Source organism: Triplophysa rosa, linkage group LG22 (genome assembly GCF_024868665.1).
Source record: "Triplophysa rosa linkage group LG22, Trosa_1v2, whole genome shotgun sequence".
NCBI classification, from domain to species: domain Eukaryota; kingdom Metazoa; phylum Chordata; class Actinopteri; order Cypriniformes; family Nemacheilidae; genus Triplophysa; species Triplophysa rosa.
This window is the reverse complement of record NC_079911.1, coordinates 7,389,415-7,415,656: the sequence shown is the minus strand read 5'-3', so window position 1 is coordinate 7,415,656 and position 26,242 is coordinate 7,389,415. Positions and strand designations below refer to the sequence as shown.

Here is a 26,242-nt window from a genome sequence, read left to right as displayed (position 1 = left end):
CATTCAACAGAAATGACTTCACTAAACATAATCTGTAACTTTTCTTTAACTTCAGTCACATTTATTTCAAATTACAGTACATATACTGTCATTTGATGCTCTGCCAGACTAAACAATCAATTATGAAATGTTGTTAAATGCTACATGCTAATAAAAAATTATCAGAAATAAAAAAATTAATGAAATGTTGAAGTATAAGGAAACAAGGCACATACAGTAAGACACGTAAGCAATAAGGAGTAACAAATCACACATAAGGGAAGCAACTGTCTTCGCAAACTAACACAATTTAGTAAGCATGTTTACATGCACATTAAAGTTATTAAAATATTCTGATTATGATAAGACTTAATGTTTTACTAAGTTTTGAATATCAATCAAAATAATGTAAAATTATTAAGTAAAAAAAGAAAATTAAAAAAAGGAAAAAGTTATATTTCATATAAAATATTTCAGAAGGCATGTGGTGGTATTATTATAAATTACGCAAAAAACTTTTGATAGTTTTGCTGACTTAAGGGAAAACCGCAGGAAGAATTTTTCACGTTCACTTCAAGTCCAATCTAAAAAAGCATATATATACATTCTAAGAAAGCAAATTTGGTTATAATCCTACATTCATAATTGTGCATACAAACATATTCATCGCAATATAAATGGTTTACAAAACCATTTATTGTGCTTCTACTAGCCTTTTTGGAATGAAAAGGTCCTTTTCCTGCTGTAATCCTGATGAGACATCTGTAGAAAGTGGGGTCTGGATATGGATTTCCAGTTCTTTTTAAAAAGGAGGATCAGGGGTGGAGGCATTAAATAGGGATTTATCTGGGTCATTTGCTGGAACATTTGTGTTTTGGATTCCACTACCAGAGATCATTTCAGAGTTTGCAACATTTTTTTGTGTCATGTCACTAGGCTGTACAATACCACAACTGTCAACCTTCTCCCCCATTTTAGCAGTATTATTTTCAATATCTCTTTTATTTTTATCAGCTTTAGGCTGGGTTGTAACAACATTGGGTGTTTGTTGCTTAGGTGTTGGAGTTTCTTTCTGCCATGGAAAACCTAACTTTGTTCCAAACAATGATGTTGGTGTTTCTTCTTTTACACCTACTGGCTTTTCCTCTTGGAACAGTCCTGCTGAAAATGACTTCAACCCGGAAAGAAGCTTGCCCTCTGTGTTTGGTATTGTAGGTGATGAAAACAAAGATCCAAAAGACTTTCCAGCATCTGTGGCTCCAGCCATGAAACCAAACTTTCGTGCTGTTAAACCTGGCATGCCAAATATAGACTGGGTTTCTGATGTTGGAGGCTGTTGACCTATTTTTGAGTTGCTGTCTACTTCAGGTAAAGATTTGTCTTTGGCTTCAGGTTCAGAAACAATGACAGTTTTGTCATTTATTATTTCACCTTCCATAATAGACTCCTTAACATCTGTTTCAGATGGCTGACAAAAGTCAGTATCTACAGCAGATAGAGATAAATTACCCAAACAGACATCATTAGCAGGTATTTCTTTCAAAAGTTCATTTTTCAGGAGTTCAGCTTTATCATCTTTGCCCTCACACAACGCATCATCCTTTGAAGATGACAAGGAAGCATTAGGTGGACTTTTATCTTGGACTGGCTGAGGAGACTGAGGAGCCAAGGTAACAGATGGTGTTATGTCAGTTGTTTTCTGTGTTTCTGGTTTGAACATACTGAAAAGGTCCTTTTTTAAAGATTCTGTGGGTAAGCTACTCGAAAGGTTAAAGAGTGAGATGTTTCGTAGATGAGGTCCTGGTTCAGGCGAAGACTTTGTTGCTGATCTTGTACCAGAGAACATTTTAGACATGAAACCAGTGACTGCCTCAGCTGATGAATCTATGACAGATTTCTGTGGTTCTGCAGGTTTAGATTGATCTTCCGAGCTAGCATCTTTTGGATGTGCATCTTCCTTATGCTGAGGTTGAAAATCTGTGGACTGAATCTCTGTTTTTGTACTCTGCTCTGAGGTTGAATCAATATCTTTTGATAAAGCTTCTCCAGGTTTGGAGTTGATCGACTCCTGGGAAACATCTAGATTACTCCCTTCAACAAATGTTTTCATATCAGTTGGCTCAGAGACTTTTTCATTCTCATCAGATTGAAATGACGCAATAGAGGTTACTTTTACTTGATCAACTGAGGGAGCAGGGTGTTTCATATTTTCATTCTGAGGCTTCTGTGGCTCAGATATTGTTTCTTCTATGAATGTTTTAGTCAACATACCAAAGCCCTCAGTTCTTGATTTCTCTTCTGTGCCATCCCCTCGTGAGAATAATGATGTCACCTTGAACAGCCCCTCAGTTTCTGATGGTTTAGATGTCGGTCCTGTTTGATTGGGTGTCGATGTTGAATTAGGACCACTGAACAGGGAAAGAAGACTTTTTCCTGGAGTGTCTTTTGAAGCTGCTCCAGGTAGAATACCTCCTAATAATGAAGGTGTCTGGGAGGTGGCTTGCTGTGAACTTGACCCGCTAAACACAGAAAATAAACCTTTTCCTGGTAATTCATTGAACGCAGAAGCACCTGGAGTAGTATTATCAGCTTTACGTCCTGCATTTCCTGAACTGGGCTGTGAACTAGGTCCAGAAAACATAGAAAAAAGATTTTTGCCAGGAATTTCCTTTGAACCTGGAGCTCCATGTAAAATCCCACCAAGTATAGATCCAGTTTGAGATGACAGAAAGCTTGAGCTTGCTCCATCTTTCTGTGGTGCTATACCCTCAGAAGAAGAACCCTCCTGGTGTGCTGGTGACTTTCTAGATTGAGGAGATCTAACATCAATACCTGGATGTGATTTTGGGACTGGGATAGTTGGATTAGAGACTGGTGTAGCCTTCGACTCGCTCGGCTCAAGTGCAGATTCACCAAGTCCTTTACTTGGGGTTTCATTTGGTAATTCTTGACTTAGAAGAGAGGAGTGTTGCACAGAGCTTGGCTGTGAGATTTTTCCAGTGACCACAGATGGTAAGCTTTTACTCTGTGACTCCTTAAGCTCTTTATCATCAAGAGTAGTAGAAAGTGTAATTGATTGTTGTGGAGATTTCTGTGAGCTGTGCACACTAGACAAAGTGGGCATTTCTTTTACAGACTCTTTACATGGCTCATTGGTTGGGTCAGATTTAGGTGTAAAGTGACCATGTGTAGGTGATGGATGACTGGCTGTTTCAGGCACTAAAAGCAAACCCTTTGCAGAAGTCTCACTCGAATTCCAATTGGGCACAATTTTAATTGTTTGTGCATTAGGGGAGAAAGTCTCTGGTACTCTTTTGTCTAAAGTTGGCCTAGTTGTTGGTTGAGGACTTTGGGCTCCAAACATGGAGAATAAGCTTTTTGCAGGACTCTCACTATAGTTTGAAGATCCTCCTAATATTCCACCAAAAACTGATCCTGCCTTCTGGGAAGCTGGTGGTTGTCCAGGACTACCAAACATAGAAAATAAACCTTTACCTAGAGGCTCTTTCGGTTGTTCGGCCCCTTGAGATGTAGTCTGAGTGGCACACCCTGGTTGTGATGTCTGATGGAGATTTGGACTACTGAACATAGACAGAAGTCCTGTCACTGGTGTATCTTTAGGTTGATCAGCTCCAGTTGATGGTGGAGTCTGATATAAGGATCCAGGCTGTGATGAAGTCTGCTGATTACCAGAACCACTGATCATGGAGAGTAATCCCATACCCATTGGTTCTTTTGGAGGTACAGTACCCGATGTTGATTTTTGTTTGGAAGAATCATTTGTGGTTGAAAACTGCTGTGTACTAGCACCACCAAACATAGAAAATAAATTCAGACCTGGAGTCTCTTTAGGAGGAGCAGATCCTGGTTTGTTAGACTGACTTGACAACCCTGACTGTGGCGAAGTCTGCTGCATACTGGAACTACCCAAAAAAGACAGGATATTTTTACCTAGTGGCTCTTGAGAAGAAGCAGACCGAGTTTGAGACTGAGCTTGATGCTGATTGGAACCAGAAAATATGGACAGCAGCCCTTTGCCTGAAGATTCCTCTTTAGATGATGGGGTCCCAGAGAACATATCTCCAACAGAAAAACCAAACAGCCCACTGGTGTTTTGGGAGGGGGCTTCTGGTTTTGTCTGCCCAGTTGGTGGCATAGTTTGAGATCTCTCAGGTGTTGATCCCTTGTTAGCATCTGTAGAAAATATCTGCGACGCAGATATGCTCTTTACTTGAAATGACCGTGAAACCTTAGGAGATTCAGACTCACTGCCTTGTACACAGGTACTTATTGTTTGCGGTTTCTGAATTCCTTTTGGCATTGTTGTCGTTTTGTGGCCATCTTTGTTAACTTCATTTTTCAAAGAGGTTAGTGACACCTGTGAGGGAGACTGTTGTAGATGGGTCTGTGAATCTGTGTGAGGAGGAGTATCTATGTTAAAGATATCACCTATTGACCCAAAAATGCTAGACATTCCAGATTTTTCTTGTTTTGAGGTTGAAGTTTTTACTCCAACAGAAGCAGATCTATCTTTCTCTGGTTGTCCAATTACTGATTGAGAGGATATAGAGGGCCCTGTTTTTGGCTCCTCTACTCCCACTGCTGTCTTGAAAAGATTTAAAAACCCTCCTGATTGTTCTGATGATTTTTCACTACGTGTTTCCACTGGTTGAGAAACTTCTGGAGGGGCTAGTTTGGATGTTATGAGCAAGGAATTGCTTGAAATTGTAGTGGTAGAAACAAGAGTTGTTGAATAAACAGAACATTCTTTTGACATCGTGGCTTGTCTAGCTAGTTTAGGCTTCTGAGATGATGTACCCTGAGAAGTTGTGGTAGATGGTGCTGGCAAAACTCCAGATGTTGTTGAAATTGGTTTTAATCCCAACTGATTTGTACTCTCTGACTGGTTTGAGTCACCCTTTATGATCTTTGATTTGAGACTCTGAAGACCTGTTGTGATAATATTTTTGCCCTGCTGATCATCATTTTTGGTTTCAGATGCTTTTGCTAGTTTGCTGTGAACCTGTCCTGAGCCTGGGGCATCCTTGGAAATAGGTGACCTTAAACCAGTTGTGGTTTTGGTTTCAGGACTTTTGCCAACAATGGAGGAGAGAAAAGATGAAATGTTGTTAATGGATCGATTTGGCTGCTCCTCTCCAGTTTGTACTCTCTTACTCCATTCTTCTTCTGAAACTTCCTCTATGTGTTTTACTTGCACTCCGGTGGATGAACGGCGTCTCTGTCGAGGCTGGTAGCAGCTGTATTTACCTGCTGTAGATGAATTTGTGGTAGGAGTAGCACCAAATGAAATAGAAACCTTCTTAGATAGCACTTCTTTTACTCCTCTGCTATTAATATTTCCACTATTGTGGTTAACCCCATAGCATGACAGATCAACAGCTTCCTGAGAAGTATCCCAGTAGTCACAGTTGTTCTGACAGTGCTGTCCTGTGTCCATCTTAACTTTGTTGAACTGATAAAAGGAAAAATCAATGGCTTGCTGTTTTTGATTAAGTATAGAGTCCTCAAACATCTTTGAGAAGCGCTCCAAATTCAGATTCACAATTTGGTTTCCGTTTCTATAGGCTGCAGACAAGTCAAGTGGGGCAGTTAGTTCAGCTTCACCTTGGTCTTGCCCTGGAAACCAAAGGAGCTCATCTTCATTGTAGAGAGGAATCTTAAAACCACAAACCATGACCATCTCATTATACAGCCAGGCACTAGGATAGATGTCCCCTGTATTCCCCCACTCTTGTTCTGGGGCACAAGCATAGACATATTGCCCAGAGCCGTCTGTCAGCAGGGCATAAATATACTCATAATCGGTGTAGACAAAGTATCCACAATCTCCATCATCTGAGGGCCACCACATTCCTTGGTCCAAAAGTGAAAGCCATTGCTGATACCACTCTGATTCTTCAAAATACATAGATTCCTCAATATCAACATTGCTCGTTAAAGAGTGGTTCCAATTATTGTGACATGTGGTTAAATTAACATAGCTTCCTTTACTTATTGGTTGACTGAAAATGTCTGATGTGGCTTGGTAGATATGCTGTCCATTAGCTGAGTGTGACAGATGTTGAGGAGTTTCCTCATAATAACCCTCATGATATGCAATACTGTTCAGATTATAATAACTGTCTGCATTAAATGAGTGCCACTTGCTTAATTTATTACCTTTCATGCTCAAATTTAGTACACCTTCAGATTCCTGGGTACTAATCACATCCAGACTGCCATGGCTATTCCAAGCCCTTGGTCTCATTGAACTATTAGGAATACCTTTAGAGTGCTCTGGTTGATTATTGCTCTCTCCCTTGTTATTGTGCCATTTCATCCCTGGTTGGATAAAACAATGTTGCGGATTATCATCCATATTTACAGTATTCAAACATTGTGAGGATTCATGGAATTCATCACCTAGTACATTTCGATGTCCCTCAGGATAGTAGCCCAGTGACTGATCATTCAGCTGTTGCCACAAAATAGATTCTTGGATCCATGAGTGTTCATCATTGGGACCAAGTCCATAATTTGCATATAAATCTTGACCATACTGTCCAGACATACTCTGTAAGGAAGGATAACTCTTCCTTAAATAATCCTGTGACCCTAACCCTATTGTTTGAGAGGAGCAACCAAGAGGAAAGCTTGAAAGATTTTCTGTGCTATATGAAGTGTTTCTTATATGACTTGAGGGTAAAAGGTTGTGTGAGTCACATAAATTAAATAAATGACCAGTGCTGTTTGAGGAGTATGAAGAACTATTCTGTTTTGACCTTGCATAACTTGCTGGTGTCCTCAAATCAAGGCTCTCTGTGTCATAGCTGCTAGGCCTGTTAATTATCCTGTCAGATACCCAATGTCTAGGAAGTCCAGAGGAAATTATAGAGTTTGTCTTTAGATGTGATCCTTTCACAACCATATTTCCTGGTCTGGCAGAAGAAACCTCTGTTGTATGATGATTAAATGTTCCAGCTAAGAAACCTTGGTGAGTCAAGGGTTTTTGGTTTTGAATTCCAGCATGACTGTGTGAGGGTGGCTCAGCCAACCATCTGTTTGATTCTCCTTGTCGAGTGGAAAGCTCTGTTGGTACTGTTTTCTGCTTTTGTTTAATTTCAAATGAATTTTGACTGTTTGGTGGTAAGTCTTCAGATGAGGATGCGAGTTTACTGAAAAGACCAGACAAAAGACCTGACTGCGAGGATGTATCTGGTCTTGCCTGATGAAAACCTTGTTTTGTAACAGTTGACTTGTCTTCTTGAGAAAAAGATGGTGTAGTCATTTCCTGTGACTCAGCAGAGGTAATTTTTAGAATGTTAGTGATAAGACTACCAGACTTGGATTTTTGTTTAAATGAATTATCTTCAGAGGAAATGCTTTGTCGAATCACATTTTGATGTTGTGATTGAGCTGGAGTGGTCTGACTGTTGGATGTATTTATTGGTAGAGTTGACTGAGAAACATTATCTGAAGAGGTTAACTTGATAAAGCCTTGTGGATGAGAAGAATCTTTAATTTGTCTAGGAGCATCTAACTTGCCTTTCAGATCTTGGCCTGATTGCTGATATTGGGTTCTGAACTGTTGAGAAGGTTTACAACTCTGTCCCTCAGAAATTTGCTGAACTGGGGATTGATAGGAATTTTCAGTCAAAGATACCTGTTGCTGCTGTGACATCTTTGCTTGAGTATTAGAGACATTTTCATTAGAGGCAAATCTGAAAAGACCCGACAAAAGTCCTCCCTGCTGATGTGGGGTATTTGCAGTTGTTGACAGGTTTTGAGATAACTCACTGTCTTTATTTTGAAGTGGTGTATGTGACACATTATCTGTGGAAGAAACTTTAAACAGACCTGAGAGAAGGGGATTAGACATACTTTGTTGGGAATGAGTTTGGTTTTGTTGACAGCTTTGTTGTTGATTTATTCTTTGAGTAGATTCGCTCCTTGGTTGCGGCTGATTAGGTTGAGTATCTGTTGTCATATCACCCAAGTATGCAAATTTCTTCAATCCTGAGAGTAAACCTCCTTTTGGTTGTTGATGGGGAGCTGCTTGGGAACCTGATGTATCCTCAGAAGGAGACTTAAACAAACCAGAGAACAGGCCCTGGTCATGAAGAGATGTTTTTTGTTCTGTAGCATACAAGACTTCATTTGGACTATGTTTTTGGAGCACTTGTTCGTTTGAAGAAACTGAATGAACGTTGCTTTGCTGCTGCCCTCTTGTATCATTTGACCTTGGGGGAAGAGGAGAATTCTGAATATTAGGCCTTTGGGTAGCTGGAGAACCAGGTTGTGGGTCAGTGAGTGTCATTTTGAAAAGACTTGAAAACCAGCCTGTATCTGTGTTTCCCTTAGTCATTGTCTCATGGGATTCTTTATGGTCTTGGGGTGTTGATTTTGCCATTGGGATATTGATTTTGTCAGGCGCCTGAGAAGGAACTATACCTGTAACTGTACTTGTGGCAGAAACATTTTGATTTGGCCTAGCTGGTTGTTGAGATGGGATGTTTTTGGATGCACTTGCATCTTCTCCAGAAGCCAATTTAAATAATCCAGAAAATAGTCCCCCTTCAGCATTTGGGGGTTGTGGGACAGACACGTGTTCAGAACAGGGTAAAGGCCGTTTCAGTTTGTTTCCATGGGAGGATTCAACTGATTGTTTTCCTACATTGAATGTGTCCTCTGCTGATCTAAAAACAGGAAAAACTGTTTGCGTTTGAGTCTGAGGAGGCACTGGTGATCCATTTGAGATTAAGGAACTGAAAGATATCTTAAAAGGACTAAAAAATCCTATCTCTTCAGATGCTTTTTGTGTTACAGGCTCAATGTGTGCCTTATCAAAATACATATTTTCCACAGTTTTGAACTTTAAACTGTCACTCACAGCTCTACACTGATGCTCTAACTGCTTTCCTTTTTCATCAAGATCATGAAGATCTAGACTGCCATTCTGAGAACAGTTTTTGGCTGTCCCGTTTATAGGGTTTACTTTTCCCAACACTGAATTCACTGAGGACAGCGTCTCATTGCAAGTTGTGACACCACTGTACTTGTTTGGCTCATTTTTGATTGGTTGGGTTTGTTTGTTTACCCCATGTGACTTGGCATCAGATGAATGGAAAGGCAAAAGAGATGGCATTGAAAACTTCCTTTCAGACTGGGACTCCTGAGTAGGGGATATCACAGCTACTAGTGTGGGGCTTGGGGACTTTGGCATGAAGGAAAACAATTTTGATATACCAGAGCTAACAGGAACATCACCTGGCTTGTCTGATTGATCAGCGGACTTGGATTCCATATGTTTTGAGCTTAAAACAACTTTATCAGTTAAAGAGCTAAATAATGAGCTCATGGCATTCTTTACCCCTGCCACCCCATGGTCAGAAGCACCAGCAGAATTGCTTTCATTGGCATTCTTGTGTTTTTCATTTATTACCTTAGAGGTATAACTTTGCTCATCTCCAACAGAGTCTGTTCTTGCACTATCCTGGGATGATAGCCTTGGTTTGCTAGACTTAGGCAAGGATCCATATCTACTGATCTCCTCTTCTTTTTCAGCTAGATATTCTGATACAGTTTCAACCAGACACTGTAGCTCATCCATAGGATCAACATATTCATCATTTGGTTCCTCTACAGGAGACAACATGACCTCTGGAGCCCAACCCACAATTTTACCCTTTCCACTCTTCTTATCTCTCAGTCTCTCAGTTTGGCCACCGTAAGTTGAAAAACAGTGACCAGAGTGGCCATAATTTTTTCTCTCTTCAACCCTGAGTGCTTTAGCTAAAGAGGATATTTCCTCCAGTTCCTCGTCAGAACCAATGGAATACTGAAGCTCTTCTGAACCATCAGAATCAAAGCCTACATCTTTAAATCTGTCTGCTTCCTCCTCTTGATATCCAACATAATTCTCCAGTGTGTTTCCTAACTTGTTTTTGGCCCCCATTCTAGTTTTGAAGAGCAAGCCATTTTTGTATGGCATCAAGCATGGAATCATGTTTTCTTCGGTCTCCTCCATTTCTTTCAATTGACGTAACGCAAGTTCACCACGTTTTTGGCGGAGAAGGACAAGATCTGAAGGAAACTGCTCAGCTCCAGCATGCTCCGTCCCTCCTGGGTCCCGGGTTTTTTTCCTTCGTCTACGGTCAATAGTGGCATAGCCTTCTGGGTAAGCAGCATTAAATGAAGCATTTTTGTTTTTGGTTGGAGACTGGTTGATTACCGGATCAAGATAAGCCTTTTTAATATGAATAACATCATTTTTCCTGTGCTCCTCATCAACCCATGTCTGTTCTTCCCTATCAAGAAACTCATCCAGGGCACTTTTATCCAGTAGTTTGTATTTAATCTCCCAATCCTCCACACCCATGCCTGAATCTACTGGGACAATCCTAACCCTACCCCTCTGATTGGGAGTTCTAGCGGAGATTAAGAAAATGATGGAAGAAAGTAAAAAAGGAAAAGAAAAGAAAGGAAAGCAAGAAAGAGAAAATGCATTTCAACATAAGAGATAAAAGCTGATGACAGTAAGAACACAACATTGTGATGCAGTAAAGCAACAGGATGAAACATAAACTTGGGAAAAAATGTTTTTAAGCATAAAAAGGCATTACTACACTATAAAATTCTATTGTATAAAAAGTTTATTGTTGCATGCATACGTCATGTATGTTCAATGATTAGGCTAAACCACTGAGCACCTTATAAAATTCTGACTGTCCATCCCTGGCAATAGTTATTAACAAGTCCTTTTAAATAGCATATTAAATATGTATACTTATGAGAACAGAATGTACCTGCTTGCATGGTGGTCCCTATAGTCAAGTTCAAAGCTATGTAGAGAGTCAGCGCAAGAGTCCATATGTTGCTGAAAGCGTGGTCCCATGGGATACTGGTGAAGCGAGGAGTTGGGCTGGGCTGTGGTGTGGTAGCGGGGAGGTAAACTACTGCTCGTCTCACTTCGGTAGTCACTGTCCCTATCATCCATTGCACTGTCCAAGTCATCCAAAGCTATAGAGAGACAGGCATCTTAGAAATTGACATGCATGTGTTTTAGATGTAATAATTACTGTTTTCAACATTTGAAATGTAACATCCTTTAAGTACAAGCCTTTTAAACATTCAAGAAAAGCCAGTTTTCCTCTTTCTAACAAAGGAAAAACAACTTGTGAAAAAACAGGGTATCTTAACAGGGTACAGACTCGAGGAGACAAGTTGGGAATGTGTTCATTCATCCAAAATGAATAAACCACCAAAACAGTCATGAGAGAAAAGTGGGCCAATGGATGATTTAAATTGTATCCACAAGTTTCCAGAGGGCGCTACTGTAAAAATGAACATGGGTACAACTTCCGGTGAAGTGGCAGAAGTAGTGTATTGCACCTCGAATAATTTATTCTGATGAGAGAAAATGAAACTGTTATTCATATTATGAATTGTAATACTGTTGGTTTCATGTGGTAATCTATTAAAATAATTTTGAAACAGAAGAGCCACACCTGCTGTTCGTAGCTGCACTAACAACCAGGCGATAGTCATTAAAAAAAAGAGCGCTTCACATCTGATCTTTTTTTGTCAAATCTGATCTGATTTTTGTCAAAAATCTGCTGGAATATATTACATCATGTGGACTACATTTCTCATCTGATATGCTTAATGTAAGGTAGGTATTTCTTCCACTTATTATCTTATAAACAATACGTAGAGAGAATGTTTAAAAATGTAAAAAGGCAGCTTTTGCAGGTTTTCCTTTCTTTACTGTATATGTAAATATATTTATCTGTGTGGGATGGCAATTTGGTATGACCATCTAATCACTTTGGGGCTCATATGATGGCAAACCAGCACAAAAACAGATTTAAGGGGTCAGGGGAGAGTTCCAGGGAAAAATCTATAATATATGGTTACAACATGAAATCTCAACATGAATTACATACTCTGACTGTCGGCCCATCCGAAATAGTTGCCTGGTGAGTTTACAGTAAAAATCAAAAGGGTGAGAAGAAAACGTACAGAAACAAAATCATTTACAAAGAAAGTGTCAGTGTGAATTATCCTTTTGAAACTGAATTGAATCAAGATAATGCAAGATGCTTGACCTCGAGTTACAGGGTATATGTAGACATTTAGTTATACACTGAGCAAAAGTGACAAAAAGAGAATTATAGAGGAGTGAAGGGAGCAGTGAGGCGGCAGGCGTGATGCCGTGGCTCCATCTAGTGTGGGAGGAGTTACTTACAGCACTGAGAGGCAGCGCATGGCAACGGCCGTCCTGCTACTTCATCCTGTGACAGAAAACACAGTAAGAGTCAACATCTATGTGTACAACACACTCTTAAAAAATGTAAACAGCCTCTTTAACTGAATGGGCATATTCAAAAAACCTCCACAGCAAAACTCTCACATCAAACAACAGTCCAAAAGTAACAATCAGCTAAAACCACATGCAAACAATATTAATGGTATTCCTGTTTTTTTTAAACTTATTTTAAGCATTGCAACATTGTAATATTAAGAAAGACAAATATTTAAAAAGGAAAAAAAAAATTCTGTATTGTTGCCAATAAAGCTATTGATGATCTGGTGTGCCTAAATGTTACTTTTGGACCATGCTTTAAAGTCAAATATATAGAATATTGAAAAATATTATTTATTGTATTATTAAACTGTTCAATTGTATTAAACAGATGAGTACATGCATTTTTTATTAGTCTGTTACAGAAACAAATAACTGCATAAAGCAGCGCACACACATACAGATCTCATACCACAGTTGCTGTAACGCTAACTATTAAATAACCAAAAGAGGAAAAAGAGGGGACAAAAAACATTAAACTAATATTTGACCTCCCTAAAACACTATCATCCAATTTAACTAGTCAATATAGTTATGGTCTTTTGTCATTTCTGTCATTTCAAGGCTAAAAATTGAAATACTGTGATTGGTAAACACTGTCTATATTTTAAGATGCAATTTTCAAGATAAGAAATGCATAATAGAATAAATAACATAACATTAAAAAAAATAAAAACCATAAAGCATTGGCTGACTATGTCCAATAAAATTAACCTTCAATTTTAGTAACAAAATAACATGAAACTTATTAAATGTACATGCAGTCATATAATTGTCACACCATCTTGCAAACCTCTTTACATATTTCTATGCACCTTTTAAACACTGGCATTTTAGCCTTTGACAAAATGCTTGCAATTAATGTGTCCCATTCTTTCCCATTCTTAATATTCTAAACGATATGCAATGACATTTAGGGTGAACTGTTGTTTGTATTGTAACCAAACTCCCATTATCCTTAAATCCTTAATGCATGTAGTTGTTCAGCTGCAAATGCACACACCGTACCTCATCATGCATGCCCATAGAATTGATGCGTTCCAATTTACCAGCCCAGTATCGAGCTTCATCCTCTGGGATTTCTGTGGAGAAGATGTTGAGATCTGTAAGATGTCCCACAGTCCATAATCACAGCATGTTTGCCTATGTAAAGAGTTTGCTTAGAGTTTTATGAATTCAGACCCCTGTAAATGTATAATGAGCTAACTCACTAAGGAAGCTTAAAATAGTTGGTAGGTTAAAAGACATTACACAACACTTCACATTAACAGAAAGTATTAGAATAAAGGTATGCTATATTTAAGAACAATTATATTTGCTAAAGAATTTAATGGGGTAGAAATGTGTCATTCTATATATTTATATTATATATAATTAACACCCAGTCATCAATAAATACTCAGCATCCATAGACAAACAGTGGTCCTAAATTTGTTTAAAGGTTAGGTTCTGTTTAGGAATGCTGTAAAAACAATACCTGATTTTTACAATAAATGTATTGTACCGCATGCTATTTTAATAAATGTGTAACAAAAGCTACATAATCAGTTCACAAATCGTTTTGCAGTAAAATTTGTAACTATGTTTTTAATTGAATATTTTCCATGTTGATTTTGTCTAAACCACGCCCCCTTTGCAATATCACTAAAGCCCACCAGGGGCCACGGCCCACAGTTTGGGAAGCACTGCTCTAAGCTGCCTATGTAAAAAGTGTCATATCGCCTAGAATCCTTTGAAGATGAGCGCATAATGCGACGGGAGGAGCTTCAAAGTGCTCAGATGAAACAGTCAGGCTCATGAATGGGATCAATGGCAGGTCACAGGGCCGAACGAAGGTTCAACCTTTCGCACCTGTTTATTGGAACACAGATTACCCTGTCTGTAACCTACTTACATCCTATTTATCCCAGAGCTTCACTCACAAAAGCCGCAGCTGGCAAACATTTTTTTATTTATTTCCATATTTTACAAAGTCTTGCGCAAAGAGGAACACATCAAAGTGATCATCTAAAAACAACTATCCTCTGCCGAATGGAAGTTTTTTAACTGCATTATATAAGCACTATAAGTATTGATTTATACTATATCAATATACTGTATATATACAATCAACAATTAAATTTCAAATCTAATCAAACTTACTGGAGCTACCTGTGCGTTAAAGGGTTTTAATGCACACCTTCCAGCCAATCAGAATCGAGTATTCAAAAAGACCATGGTATAAATACGTTTATTTCCTTACAGTACATGTAGTTATACGTGTTTTCACGGGTAAATTCACTGAACAGTACAGTACTTGTACATGCAGGTACGGTAAAATAAAATGCAACCCATTAATTTGACATTTCTTTCTCTATCAAGAGGACTTGAACTGGTAAAGGATGGTAAACTACGAATAGATAATATGGCAGAACGCTTTAAATAACACTGAATCTCACCAAAGGGCAGCTCAAAGCGAGAGTCCAGCAGGACTCGATGTGGCGTTGGATTTTTGGTGCCATACATCTCATCTGCTTTCATCAGAACCTCAGAGTCCAGACATATCCACTCGCCAGGACCCTCCTGTTTAACAGATGAAGGGCACAAACAGGAACAGAGAACAAAAAACCTTTGTGATTGGCTTAAAATTAACATTGAAATTGAATCTGAGGTAATATAGGTATATCTTATAAGATCTGAAGGAGTCGGACTGACCTCCTCTGAATGACGTATACTTTTGAGAGGTATCCAAGATGTTCCTAACATGGTGTCCCAAATGAGACCTTTGTTCCACACCTCTACGATGAGGCCCAGGTCCAGTCGGCTGATCTCACTAAGAATAAAACAGAAGGCGAAAGTGTGACATGGCTGGGCCAATGTATGCGTAAAATATCATTTCTAAGTTGTCCTGTGTCAGAGGGAAACAAAACTATCACAATACAATATCAAAAAAGTGTAACCATTTATATGATCAATGACATCAAAACTGTTTTCTGGCTTTTATTCTATACATCTCCATATTGTAGCCATCTTTACTGTATGGAAGTGATTTTTTAAAAGATCACAATTAAAGACACAAAAACACAAACACACATAGTTTTGTGTGTCAAATTACAGAAATTCTAATTCCACAATTCTAAGAAAAGAAGTCAAAATTATGAGTTACAAACTCACAATTGTGAGAAAAAAATCAGAACTGTGAGACAAAAAGTCGCAATTACCTAAAATTTACATAAACAAGAACCTCACAAAGAACTACCACACTTATTCAGGACAGTACTAAACAATATTAGCATGCAATTTCTATGAACCCAGAACCCTCTTTTTTATTTTGTTAAAATATTCAAATTTTGCATATTTGGCAAGGGGTATGAAACTTATGAGCATAACTTCTTTTTATAATGCTTTTGCAGATTGTCAGAGTTAGAGAATCACAAATTGCTGTTTACATTCATTGCCTGTTACAGTTTATATTAATGTTCAAATGAAATAAATGACATTAAAATTCCAAGTAATCACTTTGGTAATCTAAAATACTTTTCGGATGTAACTGTAATATGATTACCACCCATTTAAAAGTAACTAATGAAATAAAGTTACTCAAATTTTGTATTTTAAATACGTAACTAAGTTACATGTATTTCGTTACTCCCCAGCCCTGGATACAAACGATATTGAGAACACATGAATCAGTTGAAATTACTGTTCAAACACTGAAGCATAATCAGCATAAAATCGGAATAATGTTTGTCTGCGGTAACTGCTTTCCACAGTGGTTTCATAACATCTGCCAACAGGATGTGTTTTTCCCTCTGCAAATGAATGAGACAAACGCAGCTTTTATCTGCTCGCTCTCCTTGTTATAAATAGGACCCAAGCGCACAGGAGCATGGCACCAAAAGAGGAACATTTGAAAATCCATTAATTATTCATTTAGGCCTTCAATTGTCTCCAAAGTGTGGTGAGGATGAGATCGCTCCGAGCCCTCAGAGGGGCGCATGACTAAGAATGCCTCATTCGTTCGTATGTTGCACTTGTTAGAAAATACGATAACGGGCTGAGCAATTGTCAGGTTACTATAGAGACTAAAAGTTGCAGAAATGCTTTACGTCTAAAATTCATCCACAGAGCCATATGGACGGTTAACACACGGACGGAAAACGCAGAACAGCTGATGTACAGTGACACGTCTAAATGATACAACAGCTTCGCCCTTTGATCAAACAAACAATTGAGGAGCTATATAAACAGATGTAATCCCAACGGTGACACTCGGATATCATCGTAATTGTTTCGCTAAGTCAAACAGGCTCAGAAAGACAAACAGCAAAGCATGTTTTCCCCCGGCATCAAGCTTAACCACAATGGACTTAAATAGGTGCCGAATCCAAAACAAAGACAGACATACAGTAAATCACATTATTGGTTTTAAATATCATTCAAGGACAGCCAGAGGCAACTTTTGGTGACACTATAACTTTTAATACTAACATTTACGGCATTATGTAATGCATATTTAAATACTTTGAAACTAAGCACCTATTATTATTGATCATACTTAGAGTTTGGGTTTTTTTCGATCCAAAGTTTTAAAGTTTAACCAGAAACTTATTAAAACCATTTGCGGTACTGAATTACAAAATTAAAACTGCTAAAAATTAGCACAGACATTTCATACATTACATTAGCTACTGATCGATTGTATAATATATGGAAATGACTTACTGATTGAAACAATTACAAATTGTTGATGAGTTATTGTAAATAGCTTAATCGTGTGCAATAACATTACCATCAATACAATTTAAATGGACTCGTCATCAGTGTTGGGTGTAACTAGTTACTAAGTAATTAGTTACTGTAATTTAACTACTTTCCCTTTGAAAAGTAAAGTAAGGGATTACTCTTATTTTTTCTGTAATTTAATTAGAGTTACTTTTGATGTAATTAAACTAAATACTTTGTGTAATAAATGTGTGTGCAATAGCGGAATTGAGATCAAAATTAAAAGTCTAACTTTAAAATCTGCGCATTAATGTGTAATTCTCACATTTGTAATAGTTTGGTCAGTTAATAAGAGTACTTTATGTAGTTTAATATTATTTATTTGAATGAATTAAAAGAGACCTTTCATGCCTATCCTTGAATCACTTAACTAATCAAGGTTGATATAGGATATAGAAAGTAATTAGTAATAAGTAACTAAATACTTTTTGGAGAGAGTAATTTGTACAGTAATCTAATTACACTATTAAATATGTAATTAGTAACTAGTAATTAATTACTTTTTGAGAGTAACTTACCCAACACTGCTCGTCATAAAAAACGGTGTACTTTGTAAATCATTTATAAATCAATTCATGCATTACTGAGTTTAACTCAATTTGAATGATTTACACTGAAATTTGTTCTCATGTGTCATTCAAAACACAAATCCCTAAGGAATCTAACATTTACAAATAAATTAATGTATTGTACATGAATTTGCTAGCAATTTGGCTGGTACACATAGAAATGCTAGGATGTTTAAACTAATGTCCATATTTGACCCAACAACCACTAGTTAAAAGTGTAATATTAATGTTTTGAGATGTTATGCACAAGAACCCAAACAAACATTCTTCAAAAAAGGCTAAATGTATCTATGCTAATATATAATCAATAACAATCACTGTCCATCCTCTCTGGAGGCATGAATTAGTCCCAGTGGACACTAACAAGATTTAATGAACCTGGATGCTGCTTTTAAATGCTCCTGTGAGCGCCAAGACGCACAAAAGCTCAAACAAATGTATGGGTTCTGATCAATTACAAGGACATCTGGCTTTCTGAAGTTCCATTAGGACAAGTAAACATGACCATTAATAGAGGATGAAGATGCGTTTTTTTATCCCCGCATCCAAATCTGTCGTTTCACAAGTGTGTGTATTAATGTTGATTATTTATCTCTGTTTGCTTCCATTACTTGGATGGACCTTCTCTTGAAGTTTCTAAACATAAGAACATATTCCTGTACATTTGATAAGTTACTCTATGAGATAGAAGAGTTTACCCAGTAAAAACTTCAAGAATCTTCCAAGGAATAGTTCACGCAAAAATGAACATTTCTCCTTATGTATTCACCTTCATGTCATTCAAAACCTGCACATGACTGTTTCTTCTGTGTAATACAAAAGAAGATATTCTGAGAAATGTCTCAATGGTTTTGTGTCCATGCGACATTCTTTAAAATATCTTCTTTTGTGTTCTGCAGAAGAAAGAAGTAATACAGGTTTAAAATGACATGAACGTGAGTAAATAGGTGGACTATCCCTTTAAGTCTAAACATTTTTTAAATGAGATTTAGGCTACGCCATACCTCATACAGAGCGAATGGATGCACTGCAACAAGGTTGGAAATTTCAATAGATATTACTCTGTTTAGCGAAACAAAGAAGCGACAAAGAACACAAAGCCAGTTTTACTTCCTGGAAAAACCCGTTTGTACTTGCACAAAAAAAACTTGCCATGTTTTTTGGATGAGAGCCATATAGACACATGGTTACCAATGACCTTTAATGTATTTAGTTTACAACAGAGAAACACTATTCGTTTAAATTAAATTTTGTGGTCATCACAGCTGTTGTCTGGTTGGCCAACAAAAGCTTTAAAGGGGTGTTTGTGGTTGCCAGTCTGCTCTGACAGATGAATGACCCGCGGAGAGACGTCTGGGCCCTTTCTCCACAAGCTCTAGTGTTAGTACAGTAATAACGCTGTCTGAGATGTCGTGACAAAAACCTGATTAGGATTTCTGAAACTTACAACATGAAGTCCTGCTCCCAGCATGGCTGGTCTCCCCGCACGGTGATGGTCGTACTCTTCACATTCTGCACTTTCAGTGTCACATAGGCGTTGAATTTATCTAGAAGTAAAGAAAGAAAAAATATTTAAGGTGGAGTTTGTATTGAAAACAATTAGTGGCGTTTGCTACCACCAAACACTATAAAGGAATAGTTCTCCCATAAAAAAAAACATTTTACGATTTATTCACCCTCACGTCATAACAAACCTGTTTGACTTTCTTTCTTCTACAGAACACAAAAGAAGATATTTTGAAGAATGTCAGTAACCATACAACACCCCATTGACTTCAATTATATGGACAAGACCACAAAGACATTTCTCAAAATATCTTCTTTTGTGTTCAACAGTCATATTCAGGTTTTGAACCACATAAGGTTCATAATTTAGATGAACTATCCTTTTAATATTACCCATACTTCTAAACAGCACCTAACCTTCTTAAACTTATTAAAGCTATGAATGTGAATGAAACGTCAAATAATCATGCTTTTCAAGAAAAGATTTCTTACTGTCACAGGGGAAAAAATCCTAAAACTACACAGAAATTTGACATGTCCACAGATTCTCATTCTCTATAATATTCTGGCCTCTAGATACAGCTAAGATCCATTCTTTTAAGCTTTAAGCTTTACCTTAGGAAAAGTATTTTTTTCAAAATTGTTCACATATTTGTCATTCAACCTGATCACTTAGAAAAGCAATAGCCTATCTGCAGCATAATTCATGCATAATACTTACAATACAGTAGTTAAAGCAAACACTACTACATAGTTTGACCAAGCAATATGTACACAGTGCTAAAGCTGGTGTATGGAATGCCTGGGTATCCCAGAGGTGATCATGTGACTGTGATTAAATAAAGACTGAGCAATAATGCAGTGAGCAAAAGGAAAGATTAGTGCCACTAGGCCCCTCCCACAACAGACATGACTGCTATAATCTCACATCAGACCTCAAAAAAGAGGAAAAAGGCATCATTACAATTGGGTTTTGGCTTACATATAATTCAAACTGAAATACAACCCAGATGACATTATTGTCTAAATAACAATGTAGGATGTGATACATGATGACACATCATATCACAACCAGTAAGATTCTTAACCGTTCTTAACCAGTAAGATTTCACAACCGTTCCATCCTCACAGCAAACCAGCCTTATGTCATTTCAAACCTGTATGATGACTTTCTTCTACACAATATAACATTAAAATAATTTGAAGAATGTTGGTGACCAAACAATTTGGGACCCCACGGACTTCCATTTTAAAATATTTTAGTGTGCCACATAAGAGTTTTGAATGACAGGAGGGATAATAAATGATGACAGAATACAATTTTTTGAAAGTGAAACTTTTTTATCTGAAAATGTGTAAAGCTGGGTTTGAATCATCCTTGGCTGATAAATTCAGTGACGGCAGTAATTGTGCTTAAAGGGACAGTTCACCCAAATATAAAAATTTACTCACCCTAGAGTTGTTCAAAATCTGTATAAATTTATTTATTAACACAGAGAAAGATATTTGGAAGAATGCTTGTAACCAAACAGCTCTTAACCACCATTGACTACCATAGTATTACTTCAAAATAACAACAAAGAAATTTATAAAGATTTTTTTCCTACTATGGTAGTTAATGGTGCAAGAACTGTTTGGTTACAAGCATTCTTCCACATATCTTTTTTTGTGTTCATCAGAACAAAGACATTTATCAGATTTAGAACAGACAGAACTTTCATTTTTGGGTGAACTATCACTTTAAGGAAACCTTTATCATAGAGCACACAGCCTTATTGCTTTATTCAACCACAGCTTTAAAGTTTCACGTTACCGTCAGATGGTGAGAGTTACTGAAACAGAGCTTTACTCAGCCAGGTTTGTTTCCTTGTTTCTTCAGGTTACCACAGAAAAAAAGGGAATCAGGCTTCTCTATGACAACACAACACAAACCAGTTCAAATAAGACATGGGGAGAAATCCAATTTATTCAGGAAGATAAAACACAGGTTTGAACAAGCAGGTGCTTTATCAGCTTCAGAATTAAAGGGGTCATATGGCGCGTTATAAGTTTCAGTGTCTTTTGTGTGTTATAAGTTGCCCATGCATGTATTAGACACGTAAAATTGCAAAAATTAAAGTGTCGGAACAAAAGATGCATTCTATCTAAAAGAGAATGCTCACCAAGACCTGCCTGAAACGCCTCGTGTAACCACACCCCCACAAATCTACGTCCGTTCGTGGTATGATTTGACTAAGACCGCCCAAATGTATACTCAAGTAAGGTGGGCGTACCTGTCAGTACAAATGCTTTGGAACCTGATGTTCTGAATATGGTAAGAGGCGTCACATTTCCATCACACGCTTGCAGTATTCGACCAATCACTATTCTCGCTTTTCAGAGCCATGAGCTTTGTAAAAAATCTGCGCGTTTCAGAGAGGCGGGGCAAAGAGGAGATACAAACATGCACGGTATGTGGAAATACAGCATTTCTGAACCTTAAATCATGTATAAACATTGCATTACATCTAAAACAAACGATAATATTTGTTTTAGCCGTGTCATTTGAGATATGACCCCTTTAACAAACATCTAAAATACATCTTTTGTGGAACCATTCGAAATTGGACTTCAAGGGCTCACACTAATAATATTCATATCCACAGATCACCTGAAACATGTTTATATCAGGCGTAAATAGGGTGATGTCTTGCTATCTTGATACCCAAAACCAAATAAGTAACAGATACCAAATGCCAAAATACCAAATTAGCATCAAAAACATTCTCAGAATCAGATTACATGGAATAGACGGCTCACGGCAAAGCAAAAAGTAGGACTGTACACGGATTAAAACCGAAAAACGTTTGATGAATTTAATGTTTTCTGAACATACAAGTATACCCCATGTGTACTCACATTTACACAAACTTCACAATACATCCCGTACCTTACTCAAGATTCATGAGGGATCTGAAATGGAAATGTCATCTCTCGATTGAGCGTTACTTCTGAGTGATGTATCAGAAAACTCAACTTGGAGACAATAATGGATGATGACATGTGGTGCAGTCGAGAAGATTTGAGGTTTGAGCAACCTGAAAGAAACCTTGAAAACTACATGCAGAGTACACACACACACACACACACACACACACACACACACACCCTTCTAAAGCCACCTAAACATTTAAAAGTATAAGAAAAATGTATCTGACATAATGTAGGTCAAACGTTTAGACACAGAATCAAGTCTGGCACTGACAATATTAGTGGCTTTACTCAAGTAAAACAAATACTCTCCACACAAAAGAGCCACCTGTCAACCGTAAGACAGCTGTCAGCCATATTCTCAAGCAGTTGTTTACTTTCTCACACAATAGAGCCAGCGACACAGTATTGCAATTTGCAGTGTATAAGCGGCATGTTTGATTAAGTAATGGAGCAAAGTGAGCGGGATGTTATTTCTGGATCTCTGTTATCATGACGGTGAGTTTGATGTGGTTTAACAGTGCTTAAGAAACACGTTCTGTAGAGTTTATCCATTTAGGGCTACTGTAGAAACAACATGCAAGGGCACCCACGGAATATACAGTATAGTAGGGCTGCACGATTAATCGCAATTCCCATTAAGATCGCGCTTAAATCGATCTGCCTAGCGCGATTACGTAATCGCAAAGGCAGCGATTATATTTTTATGTGCAGTTTCTTTGTGAGGCACGGCTCTGAAAGCACTGCGAAATTGAGTCGCTTATGACGTGCATTTGAAATAGCGACACCTATTAAACATCATCATTATAAATATACTTTATTATCATGAAAATACCCGAGGAGGCGGAAGAACAGTGATAGAAAGGTGTCCTTTAGAACGATAGGAAGATGGAATTTCCTCCCCTGAGCAGTGGCGGAGCCAGACAATTTTCATAGGGGTGGCCAGACTGAGACCATAGCTCACACAGGGGTAGCACAGAAACTGATATCATCTTTTTTTTCCCAATGTGGCAAGTCACTGTGGATCTAGTAGTGTTTCTTAGTCACTCACTCATTTACTTAAACAGGCAGTGATTGCCATGTAGAATTACATCATGAAGATCCACATAAGCTTTTTAATGTATTACTAAACTGATTTAAAAAAAAGATCTGAAACAGTGTGGCATTGCAGAAGGTGGTGTCTTTAATTGGTGATAAAGCTCACACCATAATGACAATTTACACGACATAAGCATATACCAGAATGCACTTTTATCAAACAAACATTACAATATTACAGAAAAAACAAAATATAGTAACCTTAACATTATGGGCAAGCATTTAAAAAATATTCCTTTGCAATACTTTGCATATTATCATTTGGCTGCCAACAAAACATTTTAATTCCCTTTCAAGGATATGACACAGACAGACCACCACCATTAAGCTAAATCAGCACTGAAAGTTGACTTTACTTTTAATGGCCGTCTACAACGCTCTTTTAAATGACACTGACACAGTGAAACTGTTTATAGCTTGCGACTTTCATACTGCTAAGTTAACAGCATAAATTAATTTTGCAAACTGTACCATGTCTGTTTCAACTTCAGCATGCCAGCCATTACATACATGCATTAAGACAAGAAACATTTCAAACATAGTGAATAAACTTAATTCTTCTTGTTAACTTACATGTGACCTCTTCTCTCGCGGCGGGAAACAGACAGTCCTCCGACTGCACGCGCAAAGTCCGTTGGAGCACACGCGAACAACAACAAAACTACTTCTTCATCTGTAATTGTGTTGGTGGTTGAAATTCAAGTTGAGTGTATTACCGCCACCTTCAGTTTGGGTGGAGAAGTACTTGTTTGAGGTGCGCTGTTGAAATGCGTCTATATGGGAACAACTGTGTACAGAAATGGTTCCGCAAAAAAGTTGCCGGCAAAGCAGTAGGGGGGCCGGGGGGGTGGCCAAAGATTCATTTATGGTGGCCTTGGCCACCATTGACCACCCCCTGGCTCCGCCCCTGCCCCTGAGTCCCAATCCGCATACTATCCATCCTAAATAGTATTCGAAATTAGAATTAGTATGTCACAAATCATAGTATGCTGAAATTAGTATTCTGAAAGTACCCGGAAGGTCTACTGTTTCCGGTAAAAATTCGAAGTGCTGATCCATGGATACTCAAAGGGCTGATATTACACACAACTCACCGTGAGTAGGCGGAGTTTAGTGAAGCTACACAGCGTTATTAAAATTAAATGAGTAATGCGTCACAGACGAATACATGCAAGTGTGCAGTAAACATTACATAAGAATCAATGAATAAATGCTTAAATGCAAAGGGCGGCTGAATTTTGATGGTCGTGACTGTTAACAATCACAGTGTCGTCTAGGCAACAGCAGCCCTAACAGTACATACTTTAAGGGCATAGTATAAGTAGGCAAATTAGGACTCAGCAACCGTTATGAATGTGTTGCGGTTCTTCTTCTGCAGAGCATATTTGGAGTTTGAGCACGAGAGCGCCCTCTGGAGTTCTGATGCAGCAGAATTTAACCGTACTTCACTGACAAGTTGCACACACAATATTGCAGCCAACCACCAAATCGCGAGCGGTTTATTGTCAATTAATCGTGCAGCCCTAGTATGTAAATAGAAATGGCTCATTCTAAGGTAATAAAAACATAACGCTTCATTATGTAAGGTCTTTATACACCTCTGAAGACATAGTTATGTATATTTTACAGTTGTATTGCATTTCTGTCAATAGATCCTTCAATAGATAGGAAAAAGTTTTTGCACTCACGCCACACACACATCGCCTGTAGATTTACATTTCTGATCTAAAAATACCATTTGCTAGACATTACTCTACACGGAAGATTATTTACATGTTTGGTTCACACCTCCCTTCCTCATGCCAACACCCGTAGCACGCGATTAACCCGGCTAGTGCTTCTCAGGATATCCCTGCACTAACTTCCTGGCCAGAAACACAGTCACCGAGCTCACAGGATCACTGTGAGGGCCAACAGTGTGAGGATTTACAGACGAGGGAGACTCGTGGGGATTTAGACTTAACACACACTGATCTTACACACCAGCTCATAAGATACAAGCTCTGGGATCCTGACATGACCAGAACACGGAACCTATCATGAATATCATGAATATCATACCAATTTTATATTTTTTCATTTTCATTTTGCAATAATGTAAATATTAATTCCAATAAATTGACAAGATTTACACATAAGTCTGTAAGGAATCTGCTGAGGTACACAAAGCCCCAGGTGGGAATCACTGGAGTAGGTTACAGTAACAAACCTTCATGTCTCAAAACATCACACTGTCCAAGAACCACAAAACTAGGAATATTTGCATAGGATTTCCATTGCCCAGAGAAAAGCAAATGTTGCATTTACATACCTCTGAATCACTTTTAAAGTAAAAGAAAAAGTAGATAGAGAATTGGCTCACCTACAGATCCGTGGAGTTTGGCTTTCTTAACTGAAAGAAAAAACATGAAGATTGGTCAGAAACACCTAAAAATATTATTGCAGCATGTATGTCATTACATGTTATATGCATTGTGCATGTTTGTGTTTAATCCTGTGGTCACACTAGACTTTCCGAATGCAATATTTTTAAGAAAAGCCCTGTGTATTTGGGATGCAACCAGAAAAACAGTTGGTAAAAATATGTTGAGTTTTTTACTTACACATTGTGGCTTCAGTCATTTTTTTGCAATGTTAGACAATGCAATGTTTTTTTACGCTTAATTGTGTGATATTATTAATAGCATTTCCACAATCTTCCATTGCGATAGATCATGATATGAATTTGCAGGTCAGAGTGCACCAAACTTGACTTTTGGAATGCAGCGAAATGCAATTTTTTTCGAATACTTGCGTTTCTGATCTACCGCTATCACATGGGTATGAATGGAAGTCAATGGAACAAAAACTCTTAGTACAGTAGTTATAGCGCTGTTATGCTGCGGCCACACTAGAAAGTACTTGGGTTGTGATGATGGATTTTTTAAGATTTTTTACTTTTGATTAATTTCTTTACAAAACTAAAATGGTAAAGAATCTAAATGTCCAGTGT

The 26,242-nt window shown here is 37.9% G+C and overlaps 1 protein-coding gene across 2 annotated transcripts in view; it reads right to left on the bottom strand.

Annotated features, from left to right (window-relative positions):
* unc13bb (unc-13 homolog Bb (C. elegans)) overlaps positions 1-26,242 on the bottom strand; it is a 75,480-nt gene that overhangs the window by 41,964 nt on the left and 7,274 nt on the right. Inside the window, exons 2-9 of one of the 2 annotated variants that reach the window (XM_057321364.1) lie at positions 25,613-25,642; positions 19,124-19,223; positions 15,038-15,155; positions 14,782-14,905; positions 13,352-13,446; positions 12,227-12,272; positions 11,925-11,954; positions 10,785-10,998 (exon numbers count right to left, since the gene is read on the bottom strand). In XM_057321364.1, coding sequence (XP_057177347.1) covers positions 10,785-10,998; positions 11,925-11,954; positions 12,227-12,272; positions 13,352-13,446; positions 14,782-14,905; positions 15,038-15,155; positions 19,124-19,223; positions 25,613-25,642 — 757 coding nt within the window. The remainder of the gene's footprint in view (positions 1-10,784; positions 10,999-11,924; positions 11,955-12,226; positions 12,273-13,351; positions 13,447-14,781; positions 14,906-15,037; positions 15,156-19,123; positions 19,224-25,612; positions 25,643-26,242) is intronic. The other variant, XM_057321365.1, reaches the window with a different exon arrangement.